The sequence below is a fragment of the Vombatus ursinus genome, unplaced genomic scaffold (genome assembly GCF_900497805.2).
Source record: "Vombatus ursinus unplaced genomic scaffold, bare-nosed wombat genome assembly UNPS02014809.1, whole genome shotgun sequence".
Lineage (NCBI taxonomy): Eukaryota > Metazoa > Chordata > Mammalia > Diprotodontia > Vombatidae > Vombatus > Vombatus ursinus.
This window is the reverse complement of record NW_020954587.1, coordinates 12,507,716-12,531,450: the sequence shown is the minus strand read 5'-3', so window position 1 is coordinate 12,531,450 and position 23,735 is coordinate 12,507,716. Positions and strand designations below refer to the sequence as shown.

Below are 23,735 nucleotides of genomic sequence, written 5' to 3'. Positions count from 1 at the left end.
TACAAAAAAGGGAATCTATGTTAGGAAAAGGAGAAAGAATTATTGGAGGTTGGTGGGGGAAAGTAGTGATTGGTTGTATCGAACAAAGAAATATGAAAGTATCATTGAACATTTTAACAATATACAGAAATCAGAAGAAAGTTCAGGAGAAGAGACAGAAGTAGGGCAGTTTTGGAACTACCAGGTTAAAGTGTGTGTGTGTGTGTGTGTGTGTATGTACACATATGTGTACATGCACACGTATTTTAAACATGGTACATGTAACATATTTTTTTTGAAGTTTTTAAAGATGCAGTCCTACCTCACACCTATCAGATAAGCAACCATTACCAAAAAAGGAAAATGGCTAGAATTGCAAAGGCTGTGGGAGAACAGGCCCACTACTGCATTGCTGGTGGAACTGTGAATTAAACTAGCTGTTCTAGAAAACAGTTTGGAACTATGATCTTCCCCCTTTCTGTCCTATTATTTTAGATAAGTCTTTGTAGCTTTTTTCTTTTTTTTTCTTAATTCTCTAAAGGCAATAATATTCCACATTTGTGTGCCATAATTTGTTCATCCTTTCCCCAGTTGATGGATACTCACTTTGTTTACAGCCATTGCAACAACAAAAAGTGTTTCCATAAATATTTTTGTATGTATAGGACCTTTCCCTCTATAATGGTAACCCTGGGTCAAAGGATATGCACAAGTTTTTGCCTCCAAATTGCTTTCCAGAATTAATCACAGTGTGCTTGTTTTCCTAGAACCCTTCCAACAGTTCGTCATTTTCCTTTTCTGTGATCTTTGTTAATATGATGGATATGAGGTGGGACCTCATAGTTTTTTATTTTCATTTCTCTCATTATTAGTGATTCAGAGCCTTTTTTCAAATGGTTGTGGATCGCTTGAATTTCTTCCCATGCGAATTGCCTTTGACTATTGGGGAATGACTCTTGTTCTTTTATATTATATAAGTCAATTCCATGTATGTCTCATGTATTTCAAACTTATATCATAGACATTTGCTACAAAGATTTTTTCTCACTTTTTTCCCCTTTTATTGGTTTTGTTTGTGCAAAAGCTTTTCAATTTTATGTAATGTGAATTGTCCATTTTTTGCTGAATCTTCTTTCCTTCTCTAATTTTTTTCATGCTGTGACCTGTTATATATAGTCATGTAGCCATTTTGTGATGAATGGTGGTATATCACATGAGATTGTTGGTCTTAACCTACTTTCTTCCAGATTGCTTTCCAGTTTTCCTAGCGATTTTTGTTGAGGAGAAAATCATTATCATATAGTTATGTCTTTATGTTGTTCAGTGGGTTAAACAGTTTGGTGGTCAACCAAATGAAGACTACCTTCTTTCAAAGGAGAAAACAATGTAATCTTCAGTTAAATCCTGCCATCGCCTCTATGAGGCCACTTCTCCATATTTCCCGTTCCTCCATGATAACCACTTAGGACCAGCTCCCGCTTACTGCCATCATCTTAGCCATAGTATGTTTTTCATGAGCACTAAAGTAAAGCTGCATCCCAGCAACCCAGAGTGCAGCTTATGAAGCAGCAGTTTTTCCCCCTTCTGCTCTGGGATGAATGTGTTGAATATACGTATAGGTCTGGTGCCTGATTCTAGTGCTTGGGTGTGTAGGGGGATGAAAAATAACTTTACTACAAATAAGTAGATTCATTTATTTACTCCCTTCTGATGTTGTATTGGTCCCCAGGTCTGGGTCAGCTGCTGGTATGGGAATGGCAAAGTGAGTCCTATGTACTGAAGCAGCAAGGTCATTTCAACAGCATGGTGTCTTTGGCCTATTCTCCTGATGGACAGTACATAGTGACTGGTGGCATTGATGGAAAAGTAAGCTGGGGATTTGTTATTACCTGTAGTTAAAACCAATGTTAGCCTGCTTTTGTAAAGCTCCAGGGTAGTGTAAGTTGCTCATTCTAAAGGTTCCTCTGAAAGAACTGTTTCACCTCTTGTTACTTAACTAATTCATAGATCGTTAACCTATTCATAGATAAATAATTCACAGATATTCTTTGAGGAGTGTATATGTGTGGCCTATTCATCATCCCATGAATCTGAAATCATATAACTGTAGTTTAATTCATAGACGGAAAGATGAATTAAGTAATTCCTTGTATCTTCTTCCATTTTCAGAAAGAAACAGTTTAACAACTTAATTGTGTATGGTTAAGTCTAAGTATTCATATATTTTGAAATATTTATTCCTGTTAAAATTCAGTCTTGTATGTGTCAGTGTTTGGTTGAATTTAATTATCTGTGGTCAGCATCTACTATATTGGTAAAGTACAATTTGTATTTTCAGGCTTCAGATTATGGATGGATTTATTTCAGTTAGACAGATTTTTTTGCCTTTTTTTTTTTAACCTTTTGGCATCATTTCTGTGTTTGGGTTAACTCTGAGGACAAGATACATGGGGGTTGAGGCTAGGGACGATATTACTCTTCCCATTTTGCCAACTCTGATCTTGATTGACTTGAAGTGTGTGACAGTGGTGACATATTTAACCCTTGGCACCAATGTGAGAATATGATGTGTGACAACATTAATGCCACAGAAATTTGAAAATATATTTCAGTGAACTCAATTCTTCAGAACTTTCTAGCTCATTTCCTATATTCTGATACAAAAGAAGCCTTCTGAAATTGGACTAAAAGTACAGAGTTCAGCTCCTTTTTAAATAGCAGTTACAGCTAAATATGTAGTAAATATGTAGTAACTATCTATAATTAAATTCAGTATTGAACATTAATTGCTCTTTTGGGGTATGAGTAAAACTTGTGAGGGTATTATGAAGTCCACTGAGATTTTCCACAAACCCTTTCTGTTGCAGGTGAAAGTATGGAACACCTTGAGTGGGTTTTGCTTTGTCACATTCACAGAGCACACCAGTGGGGTCACAGCTGTGGCATTTACCTCCACAGGTTATGTGATTGTTAGTGCTTCTCTGGATGGAACCGTGCGAGCCTTTGACCTCCACAGGTAGTAAATTCTTATGTTTTATTAAAATGTAGGCTCAGAATTTTAGAACTAGAAGGTACCTTTAGGTGACCTAGTACAGCTCTTATTTTGCAGATGAGGAAAACAGGGCCCAGAACATCTTTTCTGAATTATTTTCCTCTGTATTCATTAGCTGAAATTTAGGATGGAAAAAAAAAAGAAAAGTTGTCTGTGTTCTTGGGTACCACAATATTGTTTCTGAAACACAAGTTGTTTGAAAATAGAACCAGAAGAGTATCATAGACTCTCAGAATTGGAAGAAAACTCATTGGACATTTTGTCTGTTTCATACCTGAACAGAAATCCTCTCTAGAACATCTACACTAGAAAAACATGTAGTAAAGAGGAATCCATGACTTCCTGGGGCAACCCATCCCATGTTTGCATACCCCTGCGGAGAAGTTTTTCCTTATATTAAGTGTTAAAATTTGCTTCTCTACAGTTACCACACATCATTCCTAGTTTTAATTAGAATTTCTCTGCTGTACAACAGTCCTAGAAATACTTGAATACAACTTTCCTGTTGCCTTATGTCTTCTCTAGTTTCTGCAGCTCGTCCTCATTCTGTTGTTCACCATCTTGGTTGCCCTACCCTGGATATTGATCCATATGTCAATATCGTTCCTATTTGTGGCTTACACAACTGTATACAATATGGCCAATGTGGGGTGAATAAAGCAGAGTACAGTGGGACTGTTTCAACCTTTGTTCTGGATACTGTGCTTCTATTAATGCCCAAGTCAAGTTGGGGTTTTTGGATACTATGTCACATGACTGACTCATTAAGCATTAATACCCTAGCAGGGGTGGGGAACTTGCAGCCTCAAGGCCACATGTGGCCCTCTAGGCCCTCTGAATCCAGACTTCACAGAACAAATCTCCTTAATAAAAGGATTTGTTCTGTAAAACTTAGACTCAGTCAGCAGGCCATACCCAAGGCCCTAGAAGGCCACATGTGGCCTCGAGGTTGCAGGTTCCCCACCCCTGGACTAGAGCTATGTCTCACTAACTTGGCTGGGCTTTCCCTTTCCATTTTGTACTTATCAAGTTGATTTTTTTGAATAATTGATATCTATCCCTATTAAATTTCAGCCTGTCATTCTAGCCTGTTGAGAGTTCTTTAGGTACTGACTGTTACATAGCATGCTAGATATCCCTAGTCGCGATACCTCCCTGGTATTTGTGAAAATGCATTTGTAAATTAACAATGACATTAAAACACTTTATTTTTTTTTCCCGTGTAGATACCGAAACTTTCGCACATTTACATCTCCTCGCCCAACCCAATTTTCTTGTGTGGCTGTGGATTCCAGTGGTGAAATTGTTGCTGCTGGGTCTCAGGATTCCTTTGAAATCTTTATATGGTCTATGCAAACTGGTAGACTCTTAGATGTAAGGAACAGAACTTAACATGTAATAAACCCTTGGTACTGAAGCACAATGTGAAATGCGTGTGGGGTATTGAGGAGAGGGTGGTTGTTGTAAATGAATAACAACATACCTATTTCTTGTTAGTATTAGCTCACTTTCAACAGAGAGCATTAGAATGGCAAGAGAGAATTCTTTACTCTCTCATTCATCTTGGCTGGTAGTGTGGAGAAGGCAAAATTTCAGAAAATTCTGATGTTTTTAATAGCTCCTAACCTGTAGGTAAACACAGCACATTTTATTTTTATTAACTACCTGATTTTCTGTGGAGCTTCCCCAGATGGAATTAGGATGTATTGTTATTCAAGAGGGTTAAGGACAAAAGAAAGAAAGGGTATTGGGAGGATGGGGTGGGAAGAAAGAGAGAATGAGAATGAAAAATGGAGAAGCGAGTATATGATAGAAGAAATTGTGTGGCTTCCCAGGAAGCGAAAAAGAATTACATTTCTAAATCTGAATACATCCATGGTTAAATCACATTGTTTGACACAGGGGAGTAGTATTAAATTTTCTTGTCACATTACCCTCTTCTCTTACTATTCGTTTCCCTTTTCTTTGTAAATAAAAATTCTTTAGGTTTTATCAGGCCATGAGGGCCCTATCAGCAGTCTGTGTTTTAACCCAATGAAGTCCATCCTTGCTAGTGCTTCTTGGGATAAGACAGTGAGATTGTGGGACATGTTTGATAGCTGGAGAACTAAGGAAACATTAAATTTAACCTCAGATGGTAAGTTTTATCTTATTTCATTTCTCAATAAACTATAAGGATACATAATGGGATGAGGTTCAGATTTGTGACTTTAATTTGTAAGATTTTTTTCACTGGTAATACTTTTATCAGACTATTCATTAGTTTTATTTTTGTTTTTTGAGGGGTGGTGGTGGTATTCCAGAAAGGTCAGAAAGTTGGTCTCTGAAGGCTGGGTCACAACTTCATGCTTTAATTGTCAGTGTTTTCTGTGCTTTAAATACTGTTTAGAAATAAATCTAAGTTGATAGTGGACAGGGTGGTCATACAAATAGAGGCTGTGTTTTGGTTTTAGGCTTTGGTCATTCCTTTTCTTGGTTTTCTCTTCCGTATTTGAGCAGCAGTGAGAAGGAGAAAGTAACCACAAATGACAGCCCATAATGTTCTCTGTCTGCTTTTGGATATTACTAATCACTTTCGCCTCGGATACTGAAGCATCACTTAGACCTAGCACTCCTGGTGGGGATCATCTAGGCTTCTTCATCTCCTGTAACTGTTCTGTTTTCAAGGCCTCTTGGTTCTTCATAACATCTTCCCACTCTCGACCAGGCTCTGATCCTCCCAACATCTAGTTTATCTTTTTTGTCTGTTACTTGGTCTCCCTTCTTTTATTCTATCCTGCATTTTGTTATATAAGAGAGAAAAAAGTTCAGCAAAACTATTTAAGTCCAACTTTATATACAACGTTCTCCACTGTAAAGAAGGAAAGGAAGTGCATTCCCATATCCTTTTATCAGGGCCAAGTTTGGTCATTATAATTATTATTACATATCATATATTATAATTCAGGGTTCTTTCCCCTTCTGTTTGCATTCCTGTAGTTGTGTGTGTTAATTTCGTGTTCTCCTTCCCTTTGCATCAGTTTGCATGTCTTCCCATGCTGCTCTTTATTAAATATATTCATTTTTTCTTACAGAACAGTAAACATTTCATTACATTTAAGTGTCACCATTTGTTTGGCAATTCCCAATTAAAGGACATCTATTTACTTACAAGTTCTTTACCACCACTCACCTAGAAGTGGAATATTTGGGTCAGAGCCCTCAGGGTGCGTCCATTTTTCTGGGAAACATGCAGCAAATAAGCTTAATATGCTCTTAGGAGTAGTGATGAAACTGCCTTGTGTGCTCTAGGAAAAATCTGAGGCTCATATATAAACAGATTGATTGTAACAGACTGTTTCCTCAGCAGAGAGCATGATTAGCGTGGACCCTGGTTCTGAGTTTGTGTTCTTTCTCTTTCAGCTCTTGCTGTGACTTTTCGGCCAGATGGTGTTGAACTGGCAGTGGCCACATTGAATTCACAGATCTCCTTCTGGGATCATGAAAATGCTGTGCAGACGGGGTCTATTGAATGCAGGCATGACCTGAAAGTGGGCAGAAAAGAGCTGGATAAGATAACAGCCAAGCACGCAGCCAAGGGGAAGTAAGTGTATCCTCTCCTGGAGACTGATGAATGGAAACAGAGAGCCGGGATGCTGTGAATGTCCTGATGTGCTGGTTTGTGGGAGGCAATCTAATGGAAAGAGTGTTGAACTTGGAGTCATGAAGTGACCTGGCCCTTACACTTGTTAACGATTACATGACTGGGCACAAGCCACTTAACTTTGCTGAGCTTCTATTGCCTCATCTGTAAAATGGAGATAATATGTGTAACATCTACCTTATAGTTTTGTGAGGAAAGCACTTTGCTGGTCTTAAAGCACTATGTAAAATTGAGCTATTATTTATAATAAATGGCTTTAAGATGGTGTCCCAAATGGCTAAGTTAGTGATTTACAGCCATTCTTCTATTTCTGGGTGATTAATACTAGAAGGAAAAAATTATAATTTTACTTTGAAAATCCTATTTCTATTTTCTTTGCCTTGTGGATAAAAAAAAATGCTGCATTTTTGCATAGACTCAGCTTGGTTCTCTGAGGTATTCTTAAATTTCAGTCTTTCTCATGTTAAGTGTGTTGGAATGAAAGATGTTTGGACTTGCAATCAGGGGACCTGAGTCCTAGGCTTGGTTCTGTAACTAAATTAATGACTTTGGCAAGTAACTTAAACTTCTTAGGTTTTAGTTTTCTCCTCTTAAAGGGAAGGGAGTGGGTTTGACTAGATGATCTTTGAGGTCCCTTTTATCTCTGTTGTGATTTTAAGCATTGGTGATGTACATCATTATAATCATCTGAACAGACAAGTTAGAAAACTTAATCAGCCTTGGAAAAAAATTTAACAGCTAAGTAAGTGAGCCTATGTCAAATGCATGGTAATGCATTTCTGGTAATGTTCTCTTGCTAGCTAATAGCTACTTCTTTTTGAAATAGCAGAGGACTTGATTAGTGGATTGTTGAGGAGGGGGACCCCTAGCATTTCTCATCTCTCCTCATGTTCTAGTTCTATTTAATTAAAGTTGTAATTTTGCCTTTTAGAAGAAGGCCCTGAGGGGCAGCTGGGTGGCACAGTGAATAAAGCTCTGGCCTTGGAGTCAGGAGGACCTGAGTTCAAATCCAGCCTCAGACACTTAACACTTACTAGCTGTGTGACCTTGGACAAGTCACTTAACCCCAATCGCCTCACCAAAAAACAAAAAAAAATAATAATAATAGAAGAAGGCCCTAACTCTTAATTCCTTTATATTGTGGATACAGATATTACCTACTTGATAGGATATAAGTCTGTAGTTCAGTTAGTCATTTAGCATTTATTGTCTCCTGTGTGTTGGTCATTGTGCTAAGCACTGAGGAGGCAAAGAAAGGCAAAAGACAATCCCTATTCTTAAGGAGCTTATAATCTGAGGGGGAGGTAATATACAAGCAACCATGTACAAACAAGATATCTGCAGGATAAATCAGAGATAATCAACAGAGGGAAGGCACGGAGGTTAGGAAGGTTGGAGAAAAGCTTGCAGAAGATAGACATTAGCTGAGTCTTGAAACTAGTTGGGGAAGCAAAAAGGCAAAGATGAGGAAGGAGAGAATACCAGGCATGGGGGCATGGGCAGTAAAAATGCTTCAAGAGCTGGAGAGTCTTGTCTAGTGCAGAGGCATGCAGGTGGGGGTAGGGGAGAGGGAGAGAGAGAGAGAGAGAGAAAGAGAGAGACCGAGAGAGAGAGAGAGAGCTTTGAGAAACAGAGAAGGAGAGAGAAAACTGCTTGGTAGAGAAGCCTCGATGGGCCTTGAAGGGCTGGTAAAGATGAAAGTGAGGGCAGAACATGCTCAAACCCTCAGAAGGGGCAAAGCATGGTACATGTTTGGGTAATGGATTTCAACATTTGCTTTTAAAAGCTTTGATTTGTGGTCTATGTCTTTTCTAAAAGTTTCATTTTTCTAAAGGTTCTTCAGGTCCAGAGGAAGGAACAGTACAACAATTTAAAGAACTTCTCCCTCTTCTTTCTTTAGGTCTTTCACCACTCTGTGTTATTCAGCAGATGGCCAGTGTATTCTGGCAGGAGGAATGTCCAAGTTTGTTTGTATTTATCATATTAAGGAACAAATTCTCATGAAGAAGTTTGAAATATCCTGTAATTACTCCTTGGATGCAATGGAGGTAAGCCACAGTGGGGAAAATGCTATTGTCTTCATTGTCCCAGATGTGGTTATTGTGGTCAGGCAGATTCACCTTGTATGGCAACAAAATTACTTAGAATTTACAGGGAGTACTTCAACAACTGATGTTTTACCAGATTAGTTTGAAAATAGATTGCTGGTTTAGTAAAGAATGTTGCTTGCTGGTTTAGTAAAGAATGCTGCATGGTACACTCTGGATTATAAATATCTTATACATGGTGTTCCAATTCTATGGGAGTAGTGTTTCCTGAGCCCTGATTTTTTCTTTCTGGTTACTTATAGATAAGGTGCCTGGACAGGGAAAGAGAAGGGGAGAAATTCAGTTCAACATACTTGTTGAACATCTCTTTTATGTGATTTGTCAAGTTACTTAAATATGCTACTGTTTCATAAATAGGATTAATGATGCTTATGCTGTCTACCTCATAGCACTTTTTTTCTTTGCAAAAAATGCTTTGAAAGCTTTAAAATACCATATACATGGTATTGTTAGTCAAATCAAGTCAACAAACATTTATTAAGTTGTTTCTGAGTCTTAGGCACTGTGCTAAGTCCTGGGGATATGGGGAAAAACAAAACCAGTCCCTGCTCTCAAGGAACTCAAGAGTCTAATGGGAGAGAAAACAAGCAAACAACTATGTACAAACAAGATTTATACAAAATGAGTTGGAAATAATCTCAGAGACAAGTCACTGGCATTAAGGGAAATGCTTCTTGCAGAACATGGTATTTTTACCTGAGACTTGAATCTTCCTACAAGCTGGGGAGGCAGACAAGTAGGGAGAGCGTTCCAGGCATGAGGGGACAGCCAGTGAAAATGTCCAGAGTTGGGAGATGGCGAAAGAGGATTAGAAAGATAGGGAGGAGTCAGGATATGAAAGGCTTTATCCTAGAATTGATAGGGAGCCACTGGAGTTTGTTGAAGGGGGCGGGAGTGGGGGTAACATGGTCAGACCTATGCTTTAGGAAGATCAGTTTGCCAGCTAAGTGGAGCATCAGGGGGCTGTAGTGGAGAGAGACCTGAGTCAGGGAGCCCAACCAGTAGGAGGACCACCTCCCTGGTATGTGAAGATCAGATGACATAATGTATGTAACACATTCTTTGGTCCTTTAGAGCAGATGTGTCACACACGTGACCTGCAACACTCCTGAGTGTGGCCCAAACCAGATTGAAATGTAATTGGGAAGTATTTAACAAAATATATAAAAGAACTGTAATTTCATCCATTTTATATTTTAGTCTTCATGAATTGGGATGACCCAAATAAAGCCTTCTGCTAATGAGTCTTTTTCTGAACTTTGGTAACTGGGCCCTGGATCAACAGACCTAATTTCTGGCACAAGTCCTGTACTTTGAGCCTCTGCAGTTTGTGAAGACTTGCTAGGCTATGTGCTTCTCTGGTGTGGCCTGTGAAAGCCAGGTTAACTCCGTGCCAAGATAAGGCATCAGAGGAAGGCTTTAATGTAAAATTAAACATCTGTGGGGTTTAAAATAAGTGAAATGAAAGTGTACTTTGTTAGAGAAATTAGGAGTGGAGTTATGGGGTCAGGGGATCCTGTACATTTAGGGAAGTTCTTTGTTTTCCATTGAGGAATTCTTCAGAGACTAAATGACCACTTATTTTGAGTAAGTGGAGAGGAGATTAACAGTGCATATGAAGTTTAGACTAGATGACCTCTCAGAGCTGTGAGTCTGTGAGACACTCACATCCTTCTAGGGATTATACCCTCACTCTTGTAGGTGATTCCTTGGATGCTGTTATTTCCTGTTACTGTGACTTGAGACTTGATGGCTTTTGTCTCTTTGCCTTAAAGGAATTTTTGGATCGCAGGAGAATAACTGAATTTGGCAATCTGGCATTGATTGATCAAGATGCTGGAGATGAAGAAGGCATTGCTGTGGCATTGCCAGGTGTAAGAAAAGGTAAAAATCTTGAGAACCCAAGATTTCTTTAAATGCATTCTTTTTTATGCTGGATCGAGGGCTCTTATAAAATAGACCTATTTGCTGATGGACATCCTGGGTTGTTATTTTAAGGCTAATAACAATATGTTATAATTATATATATTTAGAGGCAGCATGGCTTTGTGGATAGTGCTGGGTTTGGAGTTTGGAGTCAGGAGACCCAGATTCAAATCCTGTCTCTGAGTCTGGCCAAGTTGCTTAGCCTCTTTATGACTCGAGAAACTTAGCTACTAAATCATAGACAGTTGCCATCTTTAATGTTGGAGAATTCCCATGCTGTTGAACTGACGTTTTTATAGCTTTCAAATACAGTTTCATTTTATGGTGCTTAATATGGTGCTGAGATGGGCATGTAGTTCATTCTTAACAATATTTGTTGGTTGACAGAGAGTCTGGTGAGGTAAATAAGGTAATTACCTACGTTTTCTAGATGAGAGAATGGACTTTACTAATGGCATAGCTAGTTTATGACAGATTTTGGACTAGAACTGCCTCAGGCAACTGCTGACAGTCTTTTTTGGAATCCCATAAAAGACTTGCCTTGGCTACTGATGATGGAAACAAGTCATACTCATGTGTTGGTTTGGGACATATAAGCCTGGCAGTCCAAAGTCAGGAGATTTGAGGGACCTTGGGGATCACTTACTAAGGGAGGCAACTGATAGTTCAGTGTATAGAGCATGAGGCCTGGAATCAGGAAGACCTGGGTTCAGATCTGTAAGTCACTTAACACCTGTCTGTCTGCTTCCTCAGTTGTAAAATGGGGATAATAATAGCACCCTCCTTCCCAGGGTTATTTTGAGGATCATCAGAGTTAATATTTATAAAGTGCTTAGCCCAGTGCCTGGCCTAGGTAGCACTCTATAAATGTTATCATCATCATCATCATCATCATCATCATCATCATCATCATTATCAAAGTTGAGGTTCAGTTCATGGTCATCTGGGACTCAGGAGGGGTGGGGTAATCAAGCACTGTTCATGTTTATGGTAACTTTAAAGATAAGAGTTCCAGAACATTCAGTGTGTGTAGGTTATATGTAGTAAGATGTCATTATACGTGACTGAAACAATAGCAAATTCAGTAACATACAGCTTAAACAGTATCTAAGGCCTAATTCTAGGCTTTTGTTACTTGCCTCCATGTGTAGCTTAAACAGGTGCAGTGCCTGTTACATGCACGGCATCTTGCTTCTTGTGATGTGCAATGTATTTACTTTGTCAGTGCTAGGAAAAGTTTAAACTCCATTGACTTTGAAGTGAATAAGCCAGAATGTAATCAAACCCCGTTGGTGCTGCAGGATTCAAGATGGGCACATCTTTCTCTTTTCTATTATAAAATAACAAAATCCTGAATACTTACATTTGCTTTTCACAAATCAGAACTTAATGTTATAAACCTATTATACAGGAGATTAGAAGAATACAGACTTGAGAAATATAATTTCTATGGGTATTTTAATGTTTCTCTAGAAACTGAGTTTCTGGTTAGATAAATGCCATTGATGTTATTGTTTGCTGGCTTCTATTTTTCACCTGGTAAGGATGCCATTTTGAGTGCAGGCCCCTGTACTGTGGCACCAGCTACCAGAAAAAGTGGCAAAACCCTTTCTGCTCTTCCCCAACTTAATCTTTTATGTTGTGTTAACTTTTGCCCTTCTTCTAATTTTTGTATAAGAGCTTCTCTAGTAATCAGGTTCCATAATTACCTACATTTTTTGTCTAAAGGCAATCCACACCCCTATTAGATGATAATTCTCTCTGTTTTTTTTTGGCTTTTTGGTGAAGTGATTGGGGTTAAGTGACTTGCCCAAGGTCACACAGCTAGTAAGTGTTAAGTTTCTGAGACTGGATTTGAACTCAGATCCTCCTGACTCCAAGGTCGGAGCTCTATTCACTGTGCCACCTAGCTGTCCCAATAATTCTTTTTTGAAAGGAAAAGAATAAACAGTATATGTTTATACACTGAAAATTAATTTTTAAAAATTGCTGTATTAAAAAATTAAAATCCATTTTGGGGAAACCTTTCCTCCCCAAAAAAAGCAAAAGTAAATTTTTTGCTTTATAAAATTAAAATTAAAATCAAGCTAGTGGGGAAATTTAGAATGATAAACCAGCATAGAAATTTGCACTTATTCCAGTTGAAGAGCTTAACACAGATAGGCCATTCTCATTATCATTGTCCCTATCCCCATATGCTTCATTACTCCCTGTAATCAATTGCCTCCTTCAGGCATTTCCATTCCAGGACACTGAGCTGCCTGACCCAAAACACTAGCCTCCGTTAGGGGTCCATTCTCTATAAAAATAACAGTAAGTGTGAAGCAGAGCCTGGGCTGCAAAGAAGGTAACACTCTTTGAGGAAAGGGACTTCTAGGAATCAGCACAGGGAGAGAAGGTGGGTGAATGTTGGTGTCAGGACCAAAGCTCCGTCTGTCGCTTTCAGGGATTCAGGCAGAAAGAGATAGAAGAAGTCACTTGAAACCTACAAATGGGAAAGATCTGAAACCCTTACCTGACCCCAGCAGCAAGGGCCTCTGACACAGACTCGTTTAGAATTTGATGTCGCTATGACCAGTGAGGTTTAAACTGTATCTTTACTGCTGGGATCGTGCTTGCAGGCATCACTCATGTTTTCTTGTTGTTGTTCAGTCATGTCCAGCTCTTTGTGACCCCATTTGGGGATTTCTTGGCAAAGATACTGGACTGGTTTGCCATTTCCTTCTCCAGCTCACTTTACAGAAGAAGAAACTAAGGCAACAGGGTTAAGTGACTTGCCCAGGATCACACAGTTAGTGAGACTGGATTTGAATTCAGGTCTTTCTGACTCCAGGGCAGTGCTTTATCCACTGCACCACCTAGCCACCCACTTGTTTTATGCCATTCATATATGAGAGGAAATGGAGCCTGTATTCAGACTAATGAAGTCATTCAAGCCCTATCTTAGCTGCCCCCAAGGTAGTATTATGACCTCTTGAACCATCAGTTTAAATATGAGAATTTACAGTAATTGGGAGTGTTGCTCAGTAACTGAAATGATTTTATTTTCTTTGCAGGTGACATGAGTTCTCGGCGCTTTAAGCCTGAAATCAGGGTGACCTCACTTCACTTTTCTCCCACAGGTAGGAATGTATAAGGTGTTTTTCTAGCAATATGATGATGGCTTTGATTGAATCTTTAATACTGTAAATCCCTTATAAGTCATGGATAACTTTTAGCAAATATTCATTAAAAGTACCTGCTATGTACAAAACAGTATGCAAGATGTTGGAAATGATAGTTTAAATAAGATTTCATTCTTCTCTGCCCTTTTGGAGCTCACAGTCTAGTGTGACTGGTACACAGGCAGGCTTTAATAAAAATTAAAGCATGTTTAAGTGCATAAGAGTGTTACAAAGCAAGTAGTAGCCAAAATTTAAGGTGAAGGAGAGGATCATTACTGAATGAGGATGAGAAGACTTCATGGACAGATGGCTTTTGATCTGGATGTTTAGGATTTTACAAGATGGAATTATGGTAGTTGTGTGAGCAGAGGCATGGATGTGGAAGAAAACATCCTGAAACCTGGGGAATTGACCTGAGAATCTGGAGGAAATTGGAAGGAGTGAAGGGTAGTGGTAGAAAATACTATGAAATAAAATTGGAAAAGAGGTTATTGAAAACCATTGGAAATTGTTTAGATGTTGATGGGAGGGTAGAGGGCCTTCCTTAAATGCCAGGCTAAAGTGAAGAGCTTAAACTTCATTCAGTAGGCAATCAGAAGTCATTACAAGATTTTGAGCAGAGCACCGAGGATTAGATCCGTGTCTAAGAAGGATCTGTGGGATTGAAGTGCAGAGGGCTTGGAGCTAGCTAATCCATGTCCTACAGCTCTGGCTATTAAGAGTAAGGGGCATCTCCCACTTCCCAGGCAAAGGGCGGCTGGCCTGAGCTTTATAGCACTGAGCAGAGAGACAGGAGGAAGCCCTTGGGTAGCCCAAATCATATAATATGTAGCTGAACAGGAGGCAGCCACACAGCTTTCACTTCACTGCTCTGCATAGAAGCACCATCTTGACCACTAAGGCAAAGGCACCTGAAACTGAGAATGTTCTGCCCTTATACTTCCTGATGGTTAGAAAGCTTCCACTTTCTCCGTTTTCCCCCCACTGTCAGTGGTATGGAATCCCCAACTGCACAGCACCCTCTTCTCCAACCCTTGCTGTCTATTTTCTCGTCCTCATCCACCTCAACCCTAACTTTCCAGTGTTTCATTTTAGCTCTGAGCCCCTTTCCACTGTCACCTCAGGAATTCTCATTGCATAATTAACAAACTTCTTTTCATTTTAGACCTCTTCCTCATGTGCCACAGAGATCTGGCTCCCCCCATAAGACTTTGCATCTCTGGCCTTTGTTTCCAGGGCCAGTTATACCTTCTGTCATGAGTCCTGCCCCACTGGTCTTCAAGAGGGAGTTGGGGTGCTCCCTGCTCCCCATGGCTGTTGCCAAATTTCTTTTTTGCCACCATCACTCCACAACCTCTCTCCTTTGGAGTTCATTCTGCCCAAATTTATCATCCACTCCAGATCCTGGTGTTTGTTATCTTTTGGCCCGCAGGTCTTTCTCCTTTGTCAAGGAGTTAGGTATCTGGCCCACAGCCTTCTTTTCTAGCACAGCTCCTGCCTTAGTACTAGAACACTTTAACGACTTGAGATTCCCTAACTGCCCAGTTGCTCTACTCATTCAGCTCCCATGACATACTGTACTGCAGCTACACACGAGGATTATCCCACTTAGATATCCCACTAAATGATGATCTTGTCATCGTTTACAACTGTTCCACTTCGATTTTCAAAAATGCTACATCCACAATTTTTTTTAGCCATTCATTACCTATCATTCCATATTTCCCTATGCTTCACTCCCTTTAAACCTATTGTTTGTCCTTACTGTGATATTCCACTTATCAGTACTTTCCCAGGCTATTACTGCTGCTATGGCTTTTATTTTCCTTCCTTCCCAGGCTCTCATCTCTAGACTTTGTTCTGCTTTCAGATTTGTTGCTCCCATGTCCTGTTTATGCTTTGCCAGACCCCAGCCTTGGATTACTTTTACCATCTTCTGCTCATCTGCTGCATGGAGATAGAGAAAGTCATGTTGACTGGTTCCTTTTTGTGTTTAAGTTATCTAATCCCATCTGGACCCTCATGGTAGCAAGACAGTCCTTTTACTCTTCCCTAATTGATTCTCTATCTGAGATTCCCTGCCCTGCTTGCTCTCTATTCGCTGCTCAGGATTTTGCCTCGTACTTGACTGAGAAATGAAGACCGTGTGTCAAGAGTTCCCTCTTTTCCCCTCCTCCTCTTCTCCTGTCACTCATTTCTTTCTCATCCATCTCTTTCACTCCAGTCTCTGATGATGAGATGGCCTTTTTCCTTGCCAAGGCCAACTGCTCTATGTGTTCCTTCACACCTCTCCTCTTCTCCAGCAAATTTACCCACAATCATCTCTTTAGGCTCTCCCTATGTACAAGTTCCTTCCCTGCTACCTACAAACACTTACGTCTCTCCCATTCTTAAAAAAATAATTTTTTTAGAGCATACCTTGCCTTCAAGCTCTCTTTTTATACCTTTCTTCTCCTCAGCAAAACTTCTAGAAAAAAACTTTCTACAGCTGTTGCCATCACTTCCTTTTCTCTCTTTTCAGCTTTTTATAATCTGTCTTTTGACTTCATATTTCAACTCAAGCTGCTCTCTTAAAGGTTATCAGTGATCTTTTAATTGTGAAATCCTATGACCTTTTCTCAATCATCATCCTTTATCACTCTGTAGCTTTTTACACTGCCAACCCCCTTATCCTCCTAAATACTCTCTTCTCTTTGGGTTTTTATGACTATTCTCTGCTAGTTCTCCTCCTGTCTGTCTCTCTGCTCCTTCTCAGTCTCCTCTGCTGGATTATCATTCCTATCGTGCTTTGGGTATACCTTGAGTCCACTTTTCTTCTCTCAATAGACTCTCTTCTTAATGAAGTTATCAAGTCCCATGGATTCAATTATTATCTCTGTGCTGATGACTCACAGATCTCTATATGGAAACTTAGCTCTCCTGAGCTCTAATCTTGCATTACCAGCTACCTCTTGGACATTGTGAACTGCATGTCCTGCAGGCATCTCAAACTCAACATTGAACTCATTGTCTTTTACTCCCCTCCCCACCATCACCCCCAATTCACCCCTTTTCCAAAACTTTCAAGCCGTCATCTTTTTAATCATGTCACCCCAGTTGTAACCTTACTGTCATCTTTGATTCCTCATGCTCCCCAAATGTCTAATCATTTGTCAAATCTTGTCATTTCATCCTTCATAACATTTCTTCCATCTGTTGTCTTGTGTCCACCAGGTCGTGCCTCAACTGTTTCATTAGCCTCCTATTTATTTTGTCACCTCAGATCTATTCCCTTTCCAGTCTGTCTTCCTTCCATATAGTGATATAAAGCATAGGTCTAACTATTACTCCGTTTATCCCTCAGTCAAGCATTTATTAATCACAATTATGTTTTTTGGCAGTGTGCTAGGCACTAACAATACAAGGACAAAAATGGCACTGTCCCTGTCCTCATGAAACTTCTATTCCATCTAGTAAGTAATACAAGTATGCATGAAATAGATAGAAGGTATCTTGTCTCTTTCCTGATCCCCGCAGCAGCTGAGAGGATTGAGGGGATCAGCAAAGTTTTCATGCAGAAGATAATACTTGAACTGAGCTTTGGAGGAATCTAGGGATTCTGTGAGATGGAGATTGAGGAGGGGAAGTGAATTGAAGAACAAGGTGGCCAGTTTGGCTGGACTGTAATGTGTGTGATGGGCAGTAATATATAAAAAGTCTGGAAAGATCAGTTGGAGTGAGAGTGACTCCCTTTTGCCCCTTGGAGAAAATACAAAGCCAGGCTTGAGCCTACCCTTTCAGGCTCTTTTCACATACTGTCCATACCAGCCAAATGGACTGCTCCTATTCCTCTTCAACATTTGCTCTCCGCTTTCTAGGACTATTCGGTCCTTTCTCCTCATCTCTGCCTCTTAGAATTCCTAGAGTCCTACACAGCTTAAATGCCCTCTCTTGTGTGAGGCCTACTCTGATTCTGTTGGTTTTCCACAGGATTTCAGCTTTTATGTCTATCACCTCACTGTCTTGTACCAAGAAAAAATGTCAGCTCAATAAATAGGAGCACCTATTGGTTTTGATTATTTTGGTATCTCCTTGAAGGAAGAAAGGGCTGGAATTTTTTGTTACTAATTTACATAATTGTAATAAATGCTTCCTTCTGCACCTCTAGCACCTAATCTATTCACTGAGATCAGTTTTTTTTCAAACTATATCAGTACATAACAAGATATTCACATTTGTAGGTGGTAAGCATTGGGTATTGGACACTTGTTTTCATTTTTGCTTCATTTAATTGCACTGTAGCTCTGAGGATAGAGGGTTCTGTGGTATGAAAAATATTTTTGTGTGGACTTAGTCAACAATTATTTATTAAGTGCTTAATTAACATTCTAAAATTGTTTTAAATTCTAATTTTGGAATGATTGTAAATGGTCAGATTAAAAGTATGTTTATGTCTTTATGTTATTGGTCCCCCACAAATTGTAATAAGATTCCAGATCAGTGCCTGTTGTTGGTAGTTTTTATCCACTTCATGAACTGTATATAGGGAAAATTTTTCAATTTCTATCTTTTTCCTCAGTAGCATGTTGTGACTTAAAAGTTCCTTACCCTGATTTCTTCTGGATTGGAATAGGGAAGTCTTACTGAATGTAGTACCATACAAACTGGACCTTCAGGTTATTGAGTAGTCAGTGTGTGTTTTGGACCATACTTCAAAGATCTTTGATTTTATCAGTGTGTATTCTCCAGCAGTTCAACACTTCTAGAACTTAGATGATCTTTGAAAGTTTCTGTGACCCACAGATGCATCAAGGCAGCCAACCTATGTTTGTTATCAGACAGTGGGTAGTAGACATAGTCTGTTACCCCAACTGTGCTTGAGGCCTTTTCATCTTGTTAGGACCTGAAAAGTTATCCCTTTTCTAGTTTGTCATAAATTATATGTGGGTAGTAACTGTCATCAAAGCCTTTGCCTTATACTATTGAACCTCTCTGAACTATTTTCTATTTGGGAATTTAGTGCACTTCTCCCTTCCCTAGGGCGATGCTGGGCAGCCACCACCACCGAAGGCCTTCTTATCTACTCTCTTGACTCTGGATTAGTCTTTGATCCATTTGAACTGGATATCAGCATCACCCCCAGCAGTGTACGTGCAACGATGAGACAGAAGGAATTCACAAAGGCAATAATGATGGCCTTTCGATTAAATGAGAAGAAGTTGATCCAAGAGGTCCTTGAGTCAGTCCCCAGTCATGAAAGTAAGCAACAAGCTCAAACTCTTAGTTTTCATCATTAAAGGTCTTGACTAAAAATCTGCAGAATGCTATGGAATGAGTGTCACTCATAAGGGATAGAAAATTATGTGTAAACTTAAAACTGTTGTTGCTTCTGGACTCTTACGTTTGAGTTGTTTGGGTAATGTCAAGATAAGCAGTCATTACAGTCATTTGTTAATATGGAGGGAAAAAAAATCAGCTGTACTAATAGTTTTTTTTTTTTAGTTCTCCCTTCATTTTTTCACTTTTCAACTGATTAAGAAGTTAAATTTGCTGAACCATAAATGATCAGAACTAACATTTGGTTTTCTTTAGAATGAGGAATTGAAATGGGTGAATATTTTCTTCTAATCTGAGTTTTTCAGAGAATTAATATTAGCCTTTTCTTTCCCTCTTCCTACAGTTGAGGTTGTTGCATCATCACTTCCTGAATTGTATGTAGAAAAAGTACTTGAATTTTTAGCTTCAGCCTTTGAGATGTCCCATCATTTAGAGTTTTACCTCATTTGGACCCAGCGATTACTCATGTTGCATGGCCCAAAATTGAAATTGAGGTAAGTAGGTGCACCTCCATAATATTTCTCCACTCACACAGTTACCACCTTGGTTCTGACCCTTGTCACCTCTCACTTGGACTATTGTAATAGCCTTTTAATTGGTCTTCCTTGTTCAAGCCTCTCTCCATAGCAATCTATCCTCTGCACTGCTACCAAAATGAAGAAATTTAACCCTGTTCCCCTTGCCACTCTACTCAGTGAACTCCAGTGGCTTCCTATGTAAACTGTATTTGGCTGGCGCTGTCTCTCTCTCTCGCTGTCATGCTCTCTCTCTCTCTCTCTGTTTTGTGTGTGTGTGTGTGTGTGTGTGTGTATGCGCACGCACACACACACTCTCTCTCTCTACCTGTAAACTTTTCACAGCCTAATACTCTAGATATAAACTCTTCACAGCCTTATGCCTTCCTGTCCAGTCTTCTTTCACATTACTGCCCTTCCTGCATCCATAGCCCAACCATACTATATGACTTGGTGTTCCTCACACATGATGCTCCATCTTTGGGTCTTTGTACCTTTATATGGACTTGTCTCCCATTCCTGGAATGCTTTACTTCCTCAACTCTACCTCTTAGAATTTCTGGCCTTTCAGACTCAGCACAAACATCCCCCTCTGTAAGAAGTCTTTCCTGGTTCTCTAAACTGCCAATGCTTTCCCCTCTAAGATCATCTTGTGTCTGCTCTGTATATATCTTGTAAAGCCTATTTATATATGTGTTGTCTCTTCTGTTAGAATGTAAGCTTCTTGGCCTCTATTTTCATTTTTTTTATATCCTCAGCATGTAGCATAGAGCCTGGCACATAGTTAAGGACTTAATAAATGTTTTTTAATTATGTTTAGAGAGACAACTAATATAATGGATAGAGCTTTGGCCCTGGAATCAGGAAGACCTAGGTTTGAATGCTACCTTAGACCAAAGCAAGCTATGTGGCCCTGGGCAAGTGACTTAATCTCAGTGTCCACAGCTGTAAAATGGGGGCAGTGATAGTATCACCTACCTCACTGGGTAGATGTGAGGATCAAATGAGATGTATGTAAAACATTTTTCAAGTCTTTAGAGTAGAAGTGTAACACATGTAGCTTGCAGCATTAAAATGTAATTGGGAAATACTTAACAAAATACATGAAAAATATAATAAGCCATAGGTAATGTTAATTTGTGGTTTTCGAAGTCATTATGTAGCCTGCAGGGATCCTTATGTTTGGTTGAGTGGCCTCCATTTCTGTTTAATGCCCCTGCTGTGGTTTTGTAGAGCATTCTACAAATGTCAGCTGTTGTTATTTATGAAGTCATGGCAAAACTGCTCAAAATTCATCAGAATTTATTAGTGCCAGTTAATAAGTTGCTCCTCTGTTCTGTTTATCTATAAAGGCACATGGAAAGATGAAAACCTCATGTAACTGAAAAATGAGTTAAAATAAGGGTCACGTGGAGTATTTGTTGACATACGGTGTGTTTTTCTTTTTCAGAGCAGGAAAATTGTTGGCCCTAATTCAGTTTCTTCAAAAGAGTATTCAGCGTCACTTTGATGATGTTTCTAAACTGTATGTACATACTGCTACCATTTGTTACTGAGTGTTTTTTTAATCATTATGATCAAATGGTTAGGGATCTCTGTTGGGTGGAAATCTGAGACACCATAATTCTGATCCTTGATCTTAAGAGACATAGGGTCAGGGATCTTATTCAATTTACTTTAAATTAGGATGATAGCACTTGTCCCATGCTACATGCATACCTTTCCCTATCATGTTTCCATGGTTAATGCTTTAATTTTTGGTCCTCTATGAAGACCTAAAAAAAGATTAATCTCCTTTCTCCCACAGCAAGGCACTGGTGGCAGAATGAATGAAATGTATATGTATTGTTTTGGAATATGGATCTTGAGGGAAATACTGAAAATGTTATCTCAGGTTTCCTGTAGGATTATAACTATTTATATAATTTCTTTTGAACAGCTGTGACTGGAATCGCTATAATATTAAATATGCTCTGGGGGTTTCCCAGCAACGGGGTGTGAAACGGCCTTCAGAGCCCCTGGGAAGCAACGAAGACTCAGATTCGGAATCTGCGAGTTTACAGCTGATGAAGGAAGAAGAAGAGATGCAAATGTAGCAGCAGCATTTTCTACAGCTGTGTCATATTTAATTCTTCCTATTTTGGGTAAGGCCCACCCAAGAGAAAGGAAGAAATGATTTTGTAGTGATTTTTCACTTGCACTACATGGCCCTTATAGTGGCTTCATTTTGTTTGTATTTTAATACCAGAAATTAATGGACACAAGGGACAGAACTTAAGGCCCAGAGGACTATGATATGGGATTTGCTATGAGACATACGTATCTTATATTTTTTCCAAAAATCTATCTTATATTTCTAAGAATGTTTATTATTAAAACCACAAGAATGTGGTTCTGACTCAGTTTTCACCTTGGACTAACATGGACTCACATCGTTAAACCTAATAATATTTTATGATATGTAGCCAAACTTGGAAAGTTGTGGGATTTTTTTAAACTAACATTGGTTAATTTGGAAAATGAAGATCAGAAAATGGAAAAGACAAAGGCATTGTGATGTAGTTCAAAAAAAAGGGGCAGCTAGGTGGCACAGTGGATAGAGCACCAGCCCTGAATTCAGTAGGACCTGAGTTCAAATGCAGCCTCAGACACATAACACTAGCTGTGTGATCCTGGGCAAGTCACTTAAGCCCATTGCCTAGCCCCCTCAAAAAAACCAAAGTGTAGTTAAAAAAAAAAAACCCAACACTGGATTTGGAGTCAGAAGACCTGGGTTATTAGCATTTTGACTGTCAATGCCTCTGTGACCTGGGGCAGGTCACTTAACCACCAATGGTAAAATGAGGAAGTTGGATTGGTCCACCCAGCTCTAGATCTAATATCCTAAATTGACTCAGTGAACATTAAGTTCCCTAAAAACAATTGCCCTCTAAATAAATATTGGAACTTTACCTTTGCAAAATCTGCCTTATATTTGTGTGTGTTTTTCTTTTCAAACTTATTAGAAGGATTTGGTTCTTCAGTGTTATTGTTCAAGATGTATTCTTAGATATTTTTAGATTATCCATGTTAAAATAATTATGAAACCGGGGCTTTGAAAAACATTTAAAAGCTTAATCAGTGCATAGTGTTGGGCACAGAATTCAAGTGGCAGGTTGAAGGATACATCAGACAATGAGAATTAGAGTTGTGATGGCACGTTGGGGTGAGGTCAGGGGAAAAAAAAACTATCACTGTCTCAGATGTTACTTGGCTTATTCTATGTGGCTCATAGAAACACAGAAGTCATAGAAAATAGTGATGAAATAGAAGCACAAGACCTCTCAGAAAAATGATCAATGGTTTTTGTGGCCAGGAGTTTTGCAAACCTAAACACTAAACAGAATCTGTTTAGTAACATCCTGGAGGAAGTAGTAGGCTGGTAAACTAGAGTTAAGTCCTTTTAGTTTATAGGAATCACATGTTACACTTAATCTTCACAGTTATCAGGCTTTGTTTTCACCACGAATATAGTGCCAACAACAATATATTGTGACTGGTAATGCAAGCTTAGTATACATGAATACAAGTGTAGCTCAAGAGAGGTAATCATTTCACTGTAAACTGTGCTGCCTACCACATGTAGAGTATTCTTACAGTTCTGGATGCTACTTTATAAAAAGGATCATAATTTAGTAGATACAATGTTGGACCTAGGACTCTTTTTTTCTTTGACTTGTCGCTCATAAATTGCATTTCAGTGAGGCAGAGTTGTGTGAAGTCAGCCTTAGTCTCAGTCTTTTTTTTTCCCTTGTATTGAATCTAGGAAAACTTGGGTTCAAATTACAAAAACATTTAGTAGCTGTGTACTCCTGGACAAATCACTTAACCTTTCTGAGACTGACTTTCCTTATCTGTAAAATGGGAATGGTAGCACCTACTGAATGATGTGAGGATCAAATGAGATGATGTATATAAAGTACTGTGGAAACATTAATTGCTATTATTAAATGGAACTCATCCAAAGGAGGAAAACCAAGATGTTGAAGGGTC

At 39.1% G+C, this 23,735-nt stretch overlaps 1 protein-coding gene across 1 annotated transcript in view; it reads left to right on the top strand.

Moving 5' to 3' along the window:
• PWP2 (PWP2, small subunit processome component) overlaps nt 1-22,345 on the top strand; it is a 39,145-nt gene extending 16,800 nt beyond the window's left edge. Inside the window, exons 10-21 of the mRNA XM_027875641.1 lie at nt 1,709-1,845; nt 2,847-2,995; nt 4,258-4,405; nt 5,018-5,168; nt 6,434-6,614; nt 8,575-8,722; nt 10,558-10,666; nt 13,765-13,830; nt 18,892-19,110; nt 19,532-19,682; nt 21,154-21,228; nt 21,643-22,345. Of these exons, the coding sequence (XP_027731442.1) occupies nt 1,709-1,845; nt 2,847-2,995; nt 4,258-4,405; nt 5,018-5,168; nt 6,434-6,614; nt 8,575-8,722; nt 10,558-10,666; nt 13,765-13,830; nt 18,892-19,110; nt 19,532-19,682; nt 21,154-21,228; nt 21,643-21,799 (1,691 nt within the window). The 3' untranslated portion in view covers nt 21,800-22,345. The remainder of the gene's footprint in view (nt 1-1,708; nt 1,846-2,846; nt 2,996-4,257; nt 4,406-5,017; nt 5,169-6,433; nt 6,615-8,574; nt 8,723-10,557; nt 10,667-13,764; nt 13,831-18,891; nt 19,111-19,531; nt 19,683-21,153; nt 21,229-21,642) is intronic.
• Nucleotides 22,346-23,735: the final 1,390 nt, after the last annotated feature.